The sequence below is a fragment of the Oryctolagus cuniculus genome, chromosome 4 (genome assembly GCF_964237555.1).
Source record: "Oryctolagus cuniculus chromosome 4, mOryCun1.1, whole genome shotgun sequence".
Lineage (NCBI taxonomy): Eukaryota > Metazoa > Chordata > Mammalia > Lagomorpha > Leporidae > Oryctolagus > Oryctolagus cuniculus.
This window is the reverse complement of record NC_091435.1, coordinates 130457547-130476709: the sequence shown is the minus strand read 5'-3', so window position 1 is coordinate 130476709 and position 19163 is coordinate 130457547. Positions and strand designations below refer to the sequence as shown.

General features: G+C 49.6%; 1 protein-coding gene across 1 annotated transcript in view; it reads right to left on the bottom strand.

The window, feature by feature from the left end:
* Positions 1 to 4208: 4208 nt before the first annotated feature.
* CLRN1 (clarin 1) overlaps positions 4209 to 19163 on the bottom strand; it is a 44664-nt gene continuing 29709 nt past the window's right edge. Inside the window, exon 3 of the mRNA XM_002716269.5 lies at positions 4209 to 5807. Within this exon, the coding sequence (XP_002716315.1) occupies positions 5542 to 5807 (266 nt within the window). The 3' untranslated portion in view covers positions 4209 to 5541. The remainder of the gene's footprint in view (positions 5808 to 19163) is intronic.

Below are 19163 nucleotides of genomic sequence, written 5' to 3'. Positions count from 1 at the left end.
GAGCGCAGTGAGTGCCCAGTTCCTTCCCACTGCTGTCCAGGAAAGAGGAAGTGGCCACAGCGTGCAGCTCCTTCAGGCACCAGCCTGTAGAGGGCGCTTCTCTGTGTGCCAGGACATGGTCTGACTCAGAACAATCTCCTGTCCCAGTGCCCTCCCTCCTAGCAGGGACCAAGCAAAACCCCCGGTTCTGGACAGTGGGGGCCAGCCCTCCCCTGGCCTCTCAGCATCTCTTTTAGATACAGGTTTTGTTTTATTTTGTTTTCCCAGAAACCTTCTATTTAAGGTATACAAACTTCATGCATTTCATAAAACAAATTTAGGAACATGGTGCTTCTTCCCACCCTTCCCGCCTTCTCTCCTGCCCAAACTCCCACCCTTCTTCCTCCGCCCTCTCCTTTCCCCATTCTTATTTTTTTTTTTAGTAAGATCTATTTTCAATTAACTTTATTTTTTTAAAAGATTTATTTATTTGAAAGGCAGAGTTAGAGAGGCAGAGAGAGAGGTCTTATATCCGCTGGTTCACTCCCCAAATGGCCTCAATGGCTGCAGCTGAGCAAATCCAAAGCCAGGAGCCAGGAACTTCTTCCAGATCTCCCATATGGGTGCAGGGGCCCAAAGACTTGGGCCTTTGTCCTCTGCTTTCCCAGACCATAACAGAGAGTTAGATTGGAAGTGGAGCAACCAGGATTCGAACCAGTGCCCATATGAGATGCCAGCACTTCAGGCAGCAGCTTTACCCACTACTCCAGCCCCTCAGTTAACTTTATTCACATAAGGTTAACCCTATACTAAGTACAGAGTTCAACAAATAGTATGAAAAAAAAAAAAACTTCCTCAACATTCGAGATACAGGCTGTTTAAAGTCATCACATCTCAAAGCATCAATTTCACTTCTGTAGATTACATTTTAGGTGCTCTATTAGTTACCAGAGATCAAGGAGAACATACAGTATTTGTCCTTTGGGGACTGGCTTATTTCACTAAGTATGTTTGCCAGTTGCATCCATTTTGTAAATACCTCCTTAGTATGGTTTATTTAAATAGCACAATTCCCACAGCATTTTGTGAAAATTGGAACCCTAGGATGACTGTTGATTTGTGAGAATGATTTGTGTAGTTAAGGAATTTCATTTAGTTATTGGCAGACTTGAAAACCTTCCAATAACAAGTTGGAGCTTTAGAAAGCAAATAAGGTCTTGAAGGACTTTCTCCATTCTCAGCTAAAGATCAAGAAAGAATTTTCTGACTCTTTTGCAGTAGCATCTCCCCAAAATTCAGTGCCTCACACATAGTAGTGGATGCAAGATAAAGGTTTTGAATGATGCAAAGGGGTTTATTAATGCACTGTGGAAGAATCTCAAAGGATATGAGCAGCAGCAAAAGTATTTATTTGTTCTTGAAATGTTTTTGCAGGAGACCTGATCTCTGGTCTTCATTTCTGGGGGTGGTGGGTAATGTGGCCCAAGGACCAGCAAGGACAGTGGGCACAGACACAGCTGCGTGGGAGTAGTAGCAGGTGCACCTGGCTTCAGATTCTTCCTGGAGCGTCCGAGAGCAGTGTCTCACTGGCATCAAGCCAGAGAGCCCTGCAGGAGGATAGGGCCCTTTGGCTGGCTCAGCTAGGTGAAGTTAGAGTAAGAACCTCCAAAACTCAGGGGCTGAACAGAGAAAGTGCCATGTGGGTTTCATAGCTTTCTAAGCTGTAGCAGCACAGGCTGGGGTTGGGGGGGGGGGTGGAGGGTTGCATGGGATTTTCTCAGGGCCAGGCCTCCAAAGTGGTCTCTGCTATTTCGATCTACATCCTGTTGCTGTAGCCTTGCTCCTGTGGCCCCAACTCCCAAGGAGGCAGGGAAGTGGAGTTTAGCTTTGAGCCAGAGAAGAGGAGACTTGGTGGAGAACACATCCCAGTGTGTGGGCCAGAGTGTCCGATGGGGAAAGGGCGATGGCAGAGGAGCAGGACATGGGGAGCAGCTGCAAGCAGCAAGGTCAGGTCCATACTCGAGTTCCCCTGGGGCCTCTGGCTTGGGCTGGACCGTAGATGGTAAGGCACACTGCACTCTTTGCGGTACCCTTGGCTGAACGCAATGGGCAAGCTGATGTGTAAATTGATCAGCTGGGACATCCGGGCAGCTGCGTCTCTGAATTACAGACAGCATACTTTTTTGCATAGGTGAAGTCCACGATGAACTGGCACCTGACCACACTGCATGGACAGGGGGAGCTGCTGTGTGCACTGAGGCTGCAGGATGCTGGTGGGGCACTGGCTTGATGCCGGAGGGCTCCTCCCAGTCTTCTCCTGCGTGCACCCTCCTACAAACTGGACCCACACAGGAGGGGCAAAGGCTGTTGGGAGTCTTACCCTCCTCCATTGCTGGGTTCCGATGTCTGCTGAGTGAGTGACACCCCCTCCTCGCAACTCATCTGTCTCTGTTTTCAGAGGGCATCAGAATCTCTTGGACCAAGACTGCCACAGAACACAGTGTACCTGGGCCCTTGCCTTTCCCTGTGGGTGGTTTCCAAGCACAATGCTTCCCCCGCCCCACCCCACGCTCCCTGCAGCCAGTGTCTGGTGCTGACCAAGAGGACCAGCGGGGGAGACCTGCAAGACCAAGGACCTGGGTCTTCAGGCTTTCCAGTTGAGCTACAAATCCCAGCCCAAGACTATGACACCTAAGGGAGGAACAGTCACCAAGTCTGTAACTTACATCATGATTCTGTTCAGTTTACATCTGTGTTTTGTAAGCAAGAGTGCTTCTTCAAGGGGTCTTTGAGCCAGGAACTAGCTCCAGGCCTATGCAATCTTTGATCTGTCCCTCTGTCCCTTGTCGTTTGGCAGAGATGGTTCATCCAGCACCAGCCCTGAGCTGTGAGCCAGTGCAACGCAGAAGGGGGTTGAGGTTGGGGGCATCAGTGGATCAAACACTGAGCACTGAAATAGCACAGGCCCCAGGATATCTAAATAAAAGTGACCAGGGGTGGCCAGAAGGTTGAAAAACAGAGCAGGTAGCTTGGGACTTGTCTTGAAGCAGCCTGTCTATGGCGGCCTGTTAGAGCAATGGGTTTCTTGTTTCTGTTTTTTTTAAGATTTATATATTTGAAAGGCAGAGTGTGCAATTGAGGCACAGTGTCTGTCGACCTAGAGCCAGGAGGAGGCCCCTAGTGCCGGCTGCCACCCATAGAGGGACGTCAGGTTGCCCCCTGCAGGTCCAAGTGACTGGACCTGGGAGGACAGGGAGGGAGCCGAGTGTGGGGCACTGTCAGGAGTACCCTCAGGGTCTTTCTCCCTTCCATGGGACAAGCCGCGTGGAGGGACCCTCTGGGTGTCTGCACTAGCCACGCTGCCATCTCCCACCCGGGCAATATTGTTGTTCTGCCTCCTGGGTCCTCAGGTTCCCAGTGGCTGCTCTGAGTTTTCCATCTTAACTGAACAGAGCATAACCAGAGATGTGTTTTCCCAGGAAGAAAGTCTGGTGTTAGAAGGAGAGAAAGAGGCCAAGTGAGACTGCCGTGGGGGAAAGGGCAGACCTGGCCTTGGGGACAGAGGACCCGGACCCTTGAGGTTCCCTGCCCACTTTTTTTTTTAAGATTTATTTTATTTATTTGAAAGACAGAGTTACAGTGAAAGGTAGAGACAGAGATAGAGGTCTTCCATCCGCTGGTTCACTCCCCAGATGGCCACAACCGCCGGAGCTGCACCAGTCTGAAGCCAGGAGCCAGGAGCTTCTTCCAGGTCTCCCACATGGATGCAGGGGCCCAAGGACTTGGGCCATCTTCTACTGCTATCCCAGGCCATAGCAGAGAGCTGGATTGGAAGAGGAGCAGCCGGGACTAGAACCGGCGACCATATGGGATGCCGGCGTTTCAGGCCAGGCCTGTAACCCGCTGCACCACAGTGCCAGCCCCATCCTGCCCACTTTTACTTCCAGATGCTTCCTCACACAGAACTGAGCGGTAGCCTCTCATCTAGATAAACACCCTCTTCAGGGCTACACCGACTCGCGGTCTTACAGAAATTCTCCAGGAGTATTTCCTGAATTGAGGCGAAGGAAGCTCAGGGTGCATTCTGACAGCTGCCTGGGAGTGCACCAGGACCAGTGGAGCAAGCTGTTTCCCAGGTATACACACAGCGGTCTCTTCCTTGTAACTTGCTGCAAAAGGGAAGAGACTCGGCTTGAAGGAGCACTTTCGTCCCCTTTGAGGAAGTGCAGGGCTGGTAGGCACTCAGCAGCCAGCCCCAGAGGGCTGGTGGCATGCTTTCTGTCCTCTGCTTTGTCCCAAGTACTCGCTTGCAGGCAGCTGATTGAGGAGAGCAGAAGGGGGGCAGTTCCATGACATCTGTGGCCTTTGGTGGGCACCAGATCAATTTCCTGGGTAATTCAGGAAAAAATGAATTGACTTAGATCACGTTTTGTGAGAGCTAGACCAAAGACCAAGATGACTTGGAAATCCAGAATTAATATAATTTCCACCACTGGGACCAGGGCATCAGACATCGGCATGGGACATGACCATCTCCAAGGAGCCATTCTGCATCAGGTTTATGAGTGAGAATCATTTCCACCGTTTCTCGAGGGTCCTAGCAATTATGTCTATTGAAAGCGTGATTGCTAAGGTAGCTGAGGTGTAGGCACAGGAAAGCAGGTCCCTTTAATTTTGTTCCCTTGAGGTTTGCAAATTTTTACCAACAGGCGTGGTGAATAAAACTGTGCTTTCAACAAATGTTTTTAAAAGGTGCCTTGGTCTGTTTTGTAGTTGCTCATTTAATGCAGCAGTATTTTTAAAATTTATTTATTTGAAAGTCAGAGTTACACAGAGAAAGAGAGGCAGAGAGAGAGAGAGGTCTTCCATCTGCTGGTTCACTCCCCAGTTGGCTGCAACAGTTGGAGCTGCACCAATCCAAAGCCAGGAGCCAGGAGCTTCCTCTGGGTCTCCCGAGCAGGTGCAGGGGCCCAAGCACTTGGGCCATCTTCTACTGCTTTCCCAGGCCATGGCAGAGAGCTGGATCGGAAGTGGAGCAGCCGGGTCTTGAACCACTACCCATATGGGATGGTGGCACTGCAGGCAGTAGCTTTACCCGCTATGCCACGGCACTGGCCCTGAGTGGCAGCATCATTTAAGGGAAGCAAATGCAGCCTGAATTTCTGGCATCTGTAGCAACAAACACGTGGCTTCCCTGACATAGTGCTTGCTTTTGTGAAGACATATTCCACGTGCCTTTGGAGCCTTCCCTGGTGGAAGAGGCGTCGTGCACTTTCACATGCACATGGGTGACAAATTTCACCATTCTTGTCAACTGCTCTTGACAGCCCAGGTCAAGCGACTCCCCCCACGCCCCACCCCAGGTGAAGCGGTCTTCCAGAACTTTCCTCCTGCTTCCTCAACTTTCCAGCCTGCGTCCTCGTTACCTTGTCCATATTGTCCCCTAGGGGGTTGCTGCTTATATTTATAAAGATGAAATGCATGGGCAAAAGTAACCCCGTGTAGAAGCGACCCCAGCTGAGTTTATTCCGGGACTCGGGACTCGGCAGAAATGTTTGTCTTTCAGTACATGATATCAGCAGCTACGTTTGCAGTCTCTGTATCTTTGGATTTTGCAAAAGGGAACTGAAACCCAGCGAGTCGTATCAGGAGCCCATTCAGAAAATGAACAAAAAAGCAAATGAAGACGACCCAGAATGAGGTGGTATATTTTTCACTTTGCGTTTTGTAGGCATAAGTCCCTTCTTTGTAATTTGCGATTTTTTCTGAGAGGTGGTGGATTTTCACTTCAGAGGCAAATAATATCATGACGAGACAGCCACAGGAGCCTGCCAGCAGAGGAACAGACAACATGTTAGGACAAATACTTCCCCGGGGTCGCAGGGGACAGGGCAGAGGGCCAATGTGCAAACCAAAGAAGGCCTTTCACCATCAGCTTTGTTACATTGCTCAGTCTATTGTTGCAAATCTGCAATCATGAGCGGACTCGCGAGTCTATGGGTGGGGGTGCCTGAGTGAGGACGATTTGTGTATGTATGTGTGTGTGAGCGTGTTTTGGGGGGGAGGCTATAGGGAGGAGGATGGGGGCGTGGTTAGACTCGAGCTGGGGGCAGGGAGCTGTAATAAGGATGTGAGTGGTTAGAATGGAGCTGATCTTACAGAAAGAGAGCGTCCTTTTTGCTTGGCCTGAGCCTGAATGGCAGGCAGGGTCGGCTGCAGAGCAGCCCCTGCTCGGAGTGGCTTCAGGAGTACACACTCCCTGCTACAGGCTGTGCAGGACAAATGCTGGCCCTTGAGAAAGGCCCCGGGCCTCTGCTCACAAGGCTTCCCACGTGAGCAGCAGCAGCCGTGGACAAGGTGCCGAGGCACAGCAGAACTGTTTCCTCTCTTTTACAAAAAAAGTTTTATTTTATTTATTTGAAAGACAGAGTTCCAGAGAGAGAGAGAAAGAAAGAAAGAAAGGTCTTCCATTTGCTGGTTCATTCCCCAAATGGCTGCAATGGCCTAGGGCTGGGCCGGGTCACAGACAGAGGCCTGGAAATTGATTCATCCTGGTCTCCCATTTGGGTGGCTGGGGGCCCAAGTACTCGGGCCATCCTGCACTGCTTTCTGAGCTCATTAGCATGGAGCTGGAGCCAAAGTGGACCAGGACTCACCAGTGCTCATATGGAATGCTGGTGTTGCAGGCGATAGCTTAACCCATGCACCTCAACACCAGTCCCTATCCTATTTACAACAGAATTCAGATTTTTAATTGGATATGTGGCTGCTTTGAATAAAAATGTTGTTTGGCTGAGGGTGATTGGTTTGTAAGGGCAGGAAAGGTTCCTGGAAGTGTACAGGTATTAGGACCCTACTCTTTCATCCTGCAACTGAAATGTGGATGCAATGGCTGGAGCCTCTACAAACATTTAGGGCCAGGTGGCCTCATCGGTAGAAGCCATGTATTATGGAAAAACAAGAAAGAGGGGCTTTGGATCCCACACACTTGGAACCACCACAACAACCCTGGACTTAACCTCTAGATCTTTGTGTGTGTCAGACAAAGAAACATTTATTTTGTTTAATCTCTTGTTATTATTTCCTCCCTTGCTTATGACTTGCTTGTAGCTTCATCTAATCTTAATAGATGCAGCTGTGGTCCAGGTGAGAGCTTTGCAGGACAAGGGCGCTCCATACTAGGTGGGACCTGGAAACTGATGTGTCATCTTTGATGAGTAGATGGCAGAGGGGGCAGAGCAGGTGGCAAGAGGGACTCCATCAGGAGCGCAGCTGGAAGGAGTTGCAGGAAACCTTAAGTCAGCAAAGGGAATAGGATATGGGGCGAAAGCATTCCAGGCATGGGGCCTTTTGTGCAAATGATGGCCTGGGGCCTGGCACTGTGGTGCAGGGGGTTAAGCCACAGCATGTGACTCTGCATCCCATATGGGCACCAGTTTGGGTCGCAGCTGCTCCGCTTCCCACCCAGCTCCCTGCTAGTGTGCCTGGGAAGGCAGTGGAGGATGGCTCAAGTGCTTGGACACCTGCCACCTATGTGGGATACCCAGATGGAGTTCTAGGCTCCTGGCTTCAGCCTGGTCCAGCCCTGGCTATTGTGGCCATTTGAGATGTCTCCTCTCTCTCGCTCTCACTCTCACTCTCACTCTAACTCTGCCTTTCAAATAAATAAATAAATCTTTGGGAAAAACCCAAAGGATGGCCCCTATCCCATTTACAAATATCTGCTTTATGTTTAGGGTGGAGACAGGGACAGGATCACGAGGGATGGAGTTGAACAGAAAAGGTGACATTGCGTTTCTTCCACCCGAGAGTCCCACATAGGACTGGCCCTATCAGTTTGGCTATTATCATAAAACACCCTCAAATAGCCCATCAAGTGATATAATTTTCCCGAAACTTCACTTCCCACCAGCCTCAGAGAAGGAGCTGAGAATATTCCTTTATAGAATTTGCCAGCCTAACTATTTTTGTAATTCTGCGGTTAAATCCAGAGCTCTCCCCTGGCAAACCCACATTATTCCTTTATTGTTAGATCCTAACCACACAAAAAAGTGGCAGCGCTGTTTGCTCTTTTTCTTTTATTTGAAAATTGCGGCGAGAATGCCATTGCTTTTACCGTAAGAGCTGTCTTTGTCTGAGCAGACGGTGGATTTCAGACAGAAGTGAAACACCCTTTCCTTAGTGCCTGAAAGGAAAATTCTAGCTCGGTTTCCTTTTCAAGTTGTTAAATATTTTACAGGTGCTACTTTGTTAAGGAGAGCGCTGTGCAGGGAGCCTGCGCTTCCAGCTCCCGGAGCAGGAGACTTGGGTGTCCTAGGGCTCACGGCATTTTGCTGTCTTGAGTATCTCAAGTGCATGGGCTCCCAGCACAGAGCTGGGGGCCGAGGAGTAGAGAGGCAGTGCTGAGATGCTGTCCCGGCCCCTGGGGTTGCGAGTGATGGTGAGAATAGCACGTGGTATATTTCCAGCGTGAGCCGCAGATGCCAGCAGTGGGGGCTCGTGCTGTGGGTCCCACAGACAGAGGGCCCTTCTCTGGGGGCTGGCATTGTGCCGCAACAGAATCCGCCACCACTTACCATGTGGACATCCCATGTCAAAGCACCTGTTTGATTCCCAGTTACTTTGTTTCCAATTTTGCTCCCTGCAAAGGAGTCTGAGAAAGCAGCAGGTGATGGTACAAGTGCCTGGACCCCTGCTACCCAAGTGGGAGACCTGGATGGAGCTCCTGGCTTCAGCCCTGGCCATTGCAGGTATTTGGGGAGTGAACCAGTGGATGGATGAAAGTTCTCTCTCTCTCCCTCTCCCCAGACCCTACCCCAATCACTGGGCATTTCCGGTAAATAAATCTTTTTTAAAAAGTAAAACAGAGGCTCCTGCCCTGTCCCTCTCTGGAGAGGTACTTGCCGCAGAGTGAGGAATCCTTGCAGTCAGTTGAATGTGCCCATCCGGAGCTTCTGCCCTGCAGCCAAGATCAACTCCGGGGACCCTGAAATTCCCTCCCCAGCTGGCCCAGGGGCCATTTCCAGGGCGGTGGTGAGCACCTTCCCTGGGTGAGCCCTCCCAGGGCAGTCTCTGTGGCTGGTGTTGCATGTCCTTGAGAACTGAGGGTGGCTGAGGCGCCGCCATTTGGATGTGCAGCGGAAAACCCATACACGTGCGCTTGAGACCCTTACTGTGTGCAGTGGAGCCAGGCAGGGCACAGGAAGTAGGCAGAGCCAGGCCAGCTCCACTCCCGTCGCCCTATTGCAGAGCACAGTCCCCAAGGGCAAGCACTGTCAATTTGAATGTAGCCTTTCAGGACCTTATGTTGGGATAGTTGGTCTTTATTTGACAGTTTTGTTGGCATAAAACTTTAAATAGTAGGATCAGATCTGCACGCCTCTTTCCTCTTTCCTCCGGTTATCCAAGTACTCCAAGAGCCACATGGCTGGAGCCGCTGGAACCCATCCCCCACACACCTGTGTATCCGAACAACGCTGCTCCTGGTCTCCAGAAAGGCTGGAATAAGCTAGGACTCTGGAGAGCGTGGCAAGCCCTGCTGAAGCCAGACTTTGGAATCCAAAGCCCACGTTTTGCTGTCCAGTGTTGGGCTCTGTGACCTGCAGGCATTCCCCTTTCATCTGATTTCCCCACCATCTGGCTGATGCTGTCATGGTTTTTATTTTTTTTTCCTCCTAATGACTTTGATTACTGAGTTAATTTCTGAGTGAATAGGATAGCTGAGTTATAGAGCTGTCACACCATGAATGATCAGTCAATTAACCAGGTTTGTAATATGCTAGGCACCGGCACCCATGACTCTCCTCTGGCAGCTGTCTGGGCTGCAGAGCGGGGCGTCTGTCTCCTCCTCCGGTGCTCACCACGGGGCAGCCGAGGTCACAGCCGGCGGGCGGGCGAGTTGCTTCTTCATCCCTGTGTGACCCTGCCAGGATCCTCGAAGGAGATCTGTGGAGGGTTGAGGTCCGCAAAGGGGAAAAAAAAAATCTTGGAAATGTTTTCCTACTGTCACTAAGTTCAAATTTTTGGAAGTAATTAGAATTTTAGTTCCATTTAAAGTAATGACCAGCATTTCCAGAAAGCTAACACATCATCTTTCAATTCTCATATGGGTGGCAAATATTAGAGGTCTTCCATTTTGAATACAGAGTGAGAAATGGATCATTTCCTTCTGTAAGTAGTCTTGAGAGATGATAAATGGGGGTGGGAGAGCCATAACTTTGCAGGTGTAGGTGCTAATTTTCTGTGAAATTAGGCAGTCTCGCTAGCAGGTCGGTCATTGAAAGCAAGGTCACCAGCAGTGACTCCTTCCTTCATGACAAGGGGTTCTGACTCCCCCGTGCCTCAGAGACCTATAGCTATCATCTAGAAAGGGGGCAGAGGGACAAGGAAAGCCAGTTAGTATCTAAGGATTGGCCTTGCAATCACTATGGCAAGCAACTGGTTCTGGGATTTCCAGCAGAACAGAGGTAGATGAGTGACTCCAGTTAGATGGAACTCTTTCCCTCCGTCTCCTGGAATGGGGAGCTGAAGAGCCCGCATCGAACCTAAGTGTCACAAATGTCATGTTATTGGGAAGGGTAATTAGTGTAAAACAGAAAAGGTCCAAAACCACAATGCTGACTTAATTAGAATTGATTTTCAGAAAGGAAGGACGGTCATGAGGCAGGGAAGGGGCTGGGAAGGTTAGGGGAGCATGGCCAGGAAAGGCGTCCTAGACGTGATAGCATCTCAGCGTGCCCTGGAGGGAGGGAGGCAAGGAGAAGGCAGGCATCTGGGCAGAGAGTAGTTCAGGCTGAAGGCCAAGTGCAAAGGAACCAAGTGGTTTGAACAGGGGGAGGACGCAAGGAAGGGAAAGTACAGTAAGAGGTGAGCCGCCTATGAGCGTCTGCAGTGGACACATCAGGGTGCTTTGGAGGTGAGAGCAAAGACGGACGCTTCAACTGCAAATGAAACAGAAGGGAAGATAGTGGCTCTGAACAGGTTAAGAATCTCTTCGCAATTGTGATAGACAAATCCCGAGCACGTCCTCGTGAAGTGTCCACACGCAGAGTGAGTTAGGCAGGGTCCTCTTACAACATCCTGAGCTCAACCCTCACCCAGCACTCTGGCCCTGCCTATGAAAGTGAAGTGCTTGCCCCATGATGTCACGGGCTGTCTCGTGTTACTTTCTTTCCCTCAGTGGCTACGTGGAGAGACTGGTAGAAAGCCTGGATATGGAATATTCCTAGTGGTTTTTTTTTGTTTTTTTTTTTTTTTGACAGGCAGAGTGGACAGTGAGAGAGAGAGTCAGAGAGAAAGGTCTTCCTTTTACTGTTGGTTCACCCTCCAATGGCTGCCACTGCAGGCGCACTGCGCTAATCCGAAGCCAGGAGCCAGGTGCTTTTCCTGGTCTCCCATGGGGTGCAGGGCCCAAGCACTTGGGCCATCCTCTACTGCCTTCCTGGGCCACAGCAGAGAGCTGGCCTGGAAGAGGGGCAACCGGGAAAGAATCTGGTGCCCCGACCGGGACTAGAACCCTGTGTGCCGGTGCCGCTAGGTGGAGGATTAGCCTATTGAGCCGCGGTGCCAGCCGGAATATTCCTAGTTTCATCATTGCCTTCCCCTCCCACCGGTCCTCTATGCTTCCCCAGGCTCTGTAGCTTCAATGGCTGCATATCCCTCAGTCTCTCAGACTCCCGAACAGTAGCTCCCCCATGAGGACCAAAGAGGAAACAAGACACAGAGTCCCTCCCCCGCCACTCAGTGCAGAATCACATGCCTTAGACATATTACAGAAGCCGGAGTCTTATTAATATTGAAAGTGATATATACGGTAAGCGTTCTTCTATTTTTGTGCTGTTCTTTATTTTCTTGCCTTCATGTTTCATCCATGACTGTGCTTATTTATGTTCCATGGCATCCTGGTAATTATCATAATTGATTGGGCCCATCCCAGGAGCAGCCCCCTTTTAAAGAAAGATAGCAATTGTCTTTGTTTTCCTTGCTTGGGACCACTCACAGCAAGATGCCATAGATGAGAGAAGACAGGGAAATGCAATTTTAAACAAGTCCATGGTTTGCTGGGTTTTATCACCTCTAACGGCCTGAGCCCACACATTTCAGTCATCCTCCGAGAGTAGTCGTTGAACCCTAGGGTGTTCTACCCTGGTCCAGCTGCTGTGCTCTCTTGCACGCGTGGATCTGGGTCAGGCCCTGTGCCACCAGCTGGGAAACATCTAGAATGGCCCCTGTGAAAGGCATACGTTCAAATAACCATGTTCCAGGTTGAAACTATGGTCTAGTTATGTCTATGCTCAGTGGTTCCCTCTCTCCTCCTCTCTCTCCCTCCCACCTTGTTTTAAATCCGAGGGAAGTTTTCTGCCCTCCCCCAGCCCCACCCCTCACCCACTCTCACAGGTGACTACCTATACAAAGCTCCCTGCGGCCGGATGCTCTCGAACCATTCCCTAGGCATAGCCTGCTTTGCTCCTTCCTCCCTGGACACCCCTGCCCAGTGTCCTCTGCAGGTACCATCGCCCCCGCCTCCCACAGCCTGACCGACGGTGTTCTGCAGGCATGGGTGCTGGGCCAAGTTTTCACTATGCGCATTCTCTCCCTGGATGATCTCATCCATTTTCATTGCTCTACATAACATCCATATCCTGGCAATGCCTAAAATTATGCTTTTCGTCTAGACCTCTTCCCTGAGCGCCAGACTCATACATCCAACCCTCTGCCTGCCTTCTCCCCTTGGATGGCTCCATCTTGAAGCATCCAGACTCCACCTGCCCTAAACAGAACACTGGATCTCTAGCGCCCAGCTTCTTCCCCCATCCTGCTCTCTCCCTAAACTGCCAGCCTGTTTGTCTGCTTGTCTCGTCCATCTTGATGAATGCCACCAGTATCTAGTAATTGTGCAAACTACCTGAAAAAAAAAAAAAAAAAGACCCGTGAATCTAATTTCACCATGTTTTAGAATCTATCTCTATCTCCAGGGCAATGCAGCTATGAGTCATCTGAAAAATCTTCCAAAAGTTTCTCAAGACAGAATCAATGCTCAAAGCTTCACCATGGCTTTTGAGGTCTGACGTGACCTGGAATCAGAAGATTTCTAACCTCTTTATGATTTAGGTATTTGCCGTTGCTGTGGCATTTGCCCCGCACTGCCTACCCCAAGGTTTCCTTTGGTTCCTAGAGCAAGCTGACCCCTTTCCCTAGAATCCTCAGGTGGATTCTCCTCCACTCGGTGATTTCTCTGAGGGACCCCAGATCCTTTTCACCTTCAAAACTCAACTGCTCAAGTGGGCTCTTGGTGTAGAAGTTAATTTGTCCCTTTGGACACCCACATCCCAAACCACATCTGAGTTCAAGTTCTGGCTCTGCTTCTGATCCAGCTTCCTGCTAATGCACATCCTGGGAGACAGCAGATGATGGCTTAAATGGTTGAATCCCTGCCACCCACATGGAAGACTTGGACTGAGTTGATTGCAGGCTCTTGACTTCGGCCTGGCCCAGTCCTAGCTGCTCGGGGCATTTTGGGGGAGTAAACCAGCAGATGTAAGATTTCTCTCTGCCTCTTGGCCTCTCAAATAAAAAACAACCAGCAAACTCGGCTAATTGAAGCAGCCTTCCCTAACCACTGCATCAGAGCCTGGAATCTGCTATTGTCCTCTGTCGTGGCCACCTGCCTGTCAGTCTTGGAATGATTGTCATCTGTGATCATTCACTCATCGGTGTACACTTTTGTCCAACTCTCACACTGGTTTCAAGCACCAGGAAGGTAAGACTGTGTGTGATCACTGTGGTATCACCAGTGCCTATTATAATGGCCAGCACACAGTAGGCACTGTGTTTGCAAAGAGATGAAATGTATTACCTGTGTCAGTGGTCCTCATCACTGTCTACAAGGTAGCATCACCCACGAGAGCTAAACAAAAGACCAGAGCCGACTGCAGCTGAATCAGTGTGGCGTGGGACTCGAATCGGGATTTCAGGAAGTTCTTCAAGTGGTTTGAATGTACAGTCCTGGGAGAGAATCCCTGCCCAAAATGAATTATAGGGAACCGTGGAGGTATTTAAGTGCAACCTTAGGGAAAAGATTTCACAGAGCTGGGCTTATACATGACAAGATGAGAAGGGCAAATGACTGGACTTGCATGGTTCCTTGCAGCGAGGATCAGAAATGTCGCATGGCCGAGGCTGGGGTACAGGAGCCAAACTGGAGGTTGTGAGCAGGGGGAGGGGCACCTGGCCCAGGAGGCAGCAGCTCATTAGGATGTAAGGGTGAGGCAAGCTGTGGTGGCTGAAGCCCTTGCTTGCCTGATCCAATGGGTTATCCTTTCTGTTCCTCCCTCCGTGGGCTGCTCTGGGCGGCAGATTCCAGACAGATGATGTGGGAGACCTGTGTTCCCTTCCCTTCCCCCTTCTGCAAGCCTCCGGGTGCCAGGGTGTGGGTCCCCATCCAGCAGGGAATGACATGGCTAACTAAGTGGTCCTGGGATGATTTTAGCCCAGGGAAGGGGAACGCTCAGGACCCAGAGGTGAGCGGGAGGGAGCAAAGGAGGAGGCAGCACGAGGGGGAGGGGAAGAGGAGGAGGAGTTTTACCTGCTAACAGTGATTGACATCACCTGGGCGTGCACGCCTGTGAGAGGCACCCATGGCAGAGAGCTACCTCCTGGGGTCTCTTGTTGTGACCCCCCCCACCAGTGCAGTCTCTGGCCTTTGAGTGTGCCATGCATTGGCTGGCATTTAACATGTGCATGGTTAAGAACCCTTCCCTGATCCAATCAGGGTGTAGAGCTGGGGTCTGCACAATTATCACAACTTTAGAGAAACAGGCCTGGAGCTCAAGGGGACTTCCAGGTGCCATATATGGACTTAGGAGGGCCAAGTTAGTCTGTTAGTCAAGAGACACCTGTTAACCCTCGGTCACAGACTGTGAGTAGCTCTGACTCTCAAACATGTTTTGATTGTTAGACACAGTGTTTAAAAATTATTGAAAATTTTGTAATTTAAAAATTAGGATTGGAGACTTGGAAAAAAAAAAACAGCCCTGGGATCTGCAAGCACTAGACCTTCATTCTCTGCAAGACAGCTCTCCAGCCGGCTGCTTGCTTACCTTCTCCCCATCTCTCCCTGCCTTCCCTGATTCACAAACCTTTCCCGAACACCCACCCTCACAGCGAGTTTGCTGATAAATGAGATGAGGGAGTAGGTGCAGTGTCCGATCCTTCCTGCATGCCTGTGTTTGCTCAGGTTCTCCTGGCGTTAGACTTGGCCAAAGGCCGAGATGAGATCTGGGACTTGCATTAAATTCTGCACTCCCTGAATCATCTTGCTTTTCAAATACCGTTAGTGTGGTCGTCCATCAGAGCTGTCAAATAATCTCTCTTTCCAATGGGCTACTGTTCTGAATGTCATTCAGGAGCTGGGGTGCTGGATGCTTGGGCCAGGGAAGAAGCTGGCGTGTCCTGGCTTCAAGCCAGCTTTTCTTCACTCTGCTTTGAAACGCTGGATCAAGGCTCCCCAAACTAGGCCTGCCTTGTCAGCTGCTTTGTCATGAGCTCTGCCGAAAGTGGGCCCTGTGGGGAGAGGTGAGGGGAGTGTGTTCTTCTCCCCAATATCACAGCCCTGGAAGCAGCAATGGGGTGTGTCCAGCTCCTCACTGCATCCCAACAGAGGCAGGACTCAGGGTCCTGGGGCCTCCCTTCCAGCTTCCAGGTTCTGGTAACCCCCAGTCTCTTGTTTGATCCCCAAGCCCCAGGGATGGGATCCATGAGGGATCCTGATGGGATCCTACCCAAGGTCTCCTTTTTTTTTTTTTTTCCCAGTCCTCAAACACTTATTTCCTCAATTCCCTAGAACTCAAACTTGAGTTTGCATCAAAATCAACTGAAGGGGTTCTTAAAACACAGGGGGCTGGGCTGAACGCCCGAGCTTCTGACCCCGTAGATTGGGATGCGGCCTGAGAAGTGGCTTTCCTATCACGATCCCAGGTGATGCCCATGCTGCTCTCTGGGGACTCAGGACCGCTGGTACACGGTGTGTTTTCTCTGTCGACGCAGTGTGCATTTTGCTGTCTAGCTAGGAGCCAGGTGATTCAAGGAGTGCACTGAAAATAACACCCCGCCGGCCCCATCCACCAGTTTGGTTTGGGAGGTTTGGTTGGGGGAAGCAATCCCCTCACTTTCTGGCTTGGACCTTCCCCGGAGATTGAATCGCTGACTTGGCCTGCCTGCCCACACCCTGCACCCGAGTGCTTGCTGTTGTGTCTCATTGCTTTCCTCTCTAGCCCATGTCCCACTACCTCTCTAGGCCTGCTCTGCTAATTCCAAGTCACTGGAATTCTGTCCTTTACTCTGCAGGAGACAGTGTTGACGTCTCCTTCCTGGGATTGTTTTCTCAAGTCCACAGATACACACAACAGCACTTCAAAATATTTTTACAAAATGGAATAAAGAGATTAAGTTTATTTTGGTGCAAAGATTGTTTTCCATGCATCTCTTTCTTATAAAATGCATTGTCCATGAAGCTTTTGGTTCACTCCTCATATGGACTTGCTCACTGTGTGCAAAGCTTCAAGCTGGATGTTTCTGCTGGAGATACAGAGATGAGAAACACTTGGCCCCTACCCTCATAGGCTAATCATTATCTATAGTAGGTGCAACTGTATTCTATTCTTAGGAAATTGCAGAGAGCAAATTAGCAGAATCCACACTAGAGAGACATCTGCCTTGCCTGGGTGAATGACTGGGTTAGCGAGACATGAATTGGGTAAGATTCTAGGACATGTGCTCAAATAACAATGAACAGAGCCTCCAAAGCCACCTAGTAACTGTAGCACTTTTTCTATAGAGAGGCCAGGTGCACAGTCCGGACCAGAGAAGGGAGCCTGGGGGCAGAAGGCAAAGGGCAACTTTAGGGGAGAAGAAACAGCCAGGAATTTTCTTTGTATTGTTAAGTTGTAATCTTTCTCCAGGACATCATCAATAAAATTACTTGCCTCTGAGGAATATGACAACCCGTTTGAGCCATTTTGCAAGTCTGGAATAAGGTGAAAACAGAGACTACCTGTAGAAGAGCATCTACATGTGAATTCTGTGTATTTTTCATTTTCTTATCTTTCTCCTTCTCCACCTTTTAAATCTGTTGTAAGCACCCTGGGGCATGGACTGGGTTTTATGTTCTTTCGCAGCAGCCCTGGTTATTGAGTGGCAGGTGTTTATCAGTGAAGTAATTTCTGGGTTTGGAGTTTATCCTTGTCCTGACCCTCCTACCGTTAAGCTACACCATGTACCTACCAACCTGAATATAGCAACTCGTGCAGGTGGAACACTGTTTTCTTACTCTTTTTTAGGGATGGCATTTATTTATTATTTTGATTATGAACTTTAAAAGCACAATATCAAATGTTTAAGAATATGGATAACTGTGAAGGAAATTCAAATCACCCAAGGCTTCCCTGATCAGAGATAACAGCAGCTAATGGAGCACAGTGTCTAGCTCCAGTCTCCATATTCATACACACATATATACTGCATATATGCAAAATGCATTTCACATACAAATCTGTATTTTAATATGTAATCAAATTGCATTCATAACGTTTAAAATCTTATATACTGCTTTCTTAATTTTTTATTTATCCTTTTGATTATATCCTAAAAAATATAATTTTTTGTTTTGCCTTTATTTTTCATTTTAAAAAAGTTTTAACAGGGTTATAAAAATTTTACATACTTATGGGGTACTATGTGATGTTTTGTTACACATATATATTGTGTGATATCCAATCAAGGTAAACATATTTGTCCTTTCAAGCATTTAACCTGTTTTTATAGTGAAAGTATCCAAAACTCTACCTTCTAGGTTTTTTAAGTAGAGAAATATAAAGTGCATTACCATTATCTATAGTCACCCTACTATGCAAGAGAACCCAGAACATCTTACTCCTATGCAGCTCTCAGGAGTATTCACCAGCCAACCTTCTCCCATTCTCCCTTCCCAGCTCCCTCCCCAGCCTCTGGCAACCACCACTGTGCTTTTAATTTCTTTCTTCCTTTCTTCCTTTCTTCCTTTCTTTCTTTCTTTTTTTCTTTCTTTCTTTCTTTTTTTCTTTCTTTCTTTCTTTCTCTCTCTCTCTTTTTTTTTTACAGGCAGAGTGGACAGTGAGAAAGAGAGAGAGAGACAGAGAGAAAAGTCTTCCTTTGCCGTTGGTTCACCCTCCAATGGCCGCCGCAGGTGGTGCGCTGCAGCCGGTGCACGCGCTGATCCAATGGCAGGAGCCAGGTACTTATCCTGGTCTCCCATGGGGTGCAGGGCCCAAGCACTTGGGCCATCCTCCACTGCACTCCCTGGCCACAGCGGAGAGCTGGCCTGGAAGAGGGGCAACTGGGACAGAATCTGGCGCCCTGACCGGGACTAGAACCTGGTGTGCTGGCGCCGCTAGGCGGAGGATTAGCCTAGTGAGCTGGGACGCCGGCCTGTGCTTTTAATTTCTATATTACTGTGGGGAGCAACCCGGACTTAGTCTAAGTTACTGGAATTAAGACTTATTCTATGCATCTGCTCTCCCACAATATGGCGCTGGGAGAGAAGAAAACAGCTTTTACACAGCTGCCTCCAGTTCAACCAATAAACTGTAGGACTTGCTCCTGATTGGAGAGCAGCGTACTCGGCGTGTGGGCAGCCGAGTTGGGATTGGCGGAGGAGGACTATAAAGGAGGAGAGAGACGGCATGCACCAGGAACATCTAAGGGGAACACCTAAGGGGAACACCCGTGCAGCCCCCGAGAGAGCCGGCCGGCGGTGTGCCGCTCCCCTGCGGAAGTGGGGAATGTGGCCAGGGGGAACCGCCCTTCCACGGAGGTGGAAGGGATAGTAGCCAACCCGGGAAGAACCAGCAGCAAACCCGGGGAGGGCCGAGCAGACGAAAGAACAGCGCAGGGTCCTGTGTCGTTCCTCCACGAAGAGGGGGAGCGACATAATGGTGCCGTGACTCGGATATGAAGCCTAGGCAGGGTTTAGTGTCATTCCTCCACGAAGAGGGGGAGCGACAATTACCTACAAAGATATGATTAGTGCCAGCACCACAGTCATTCATATAAACTACAGTAATGTAATTATCGAAGTCCCTTTTTTGGATAATTAGGATATCTCCCACTTTTTGCTGTCAGATAATAATGCTTCAGTGAACATTCATGTA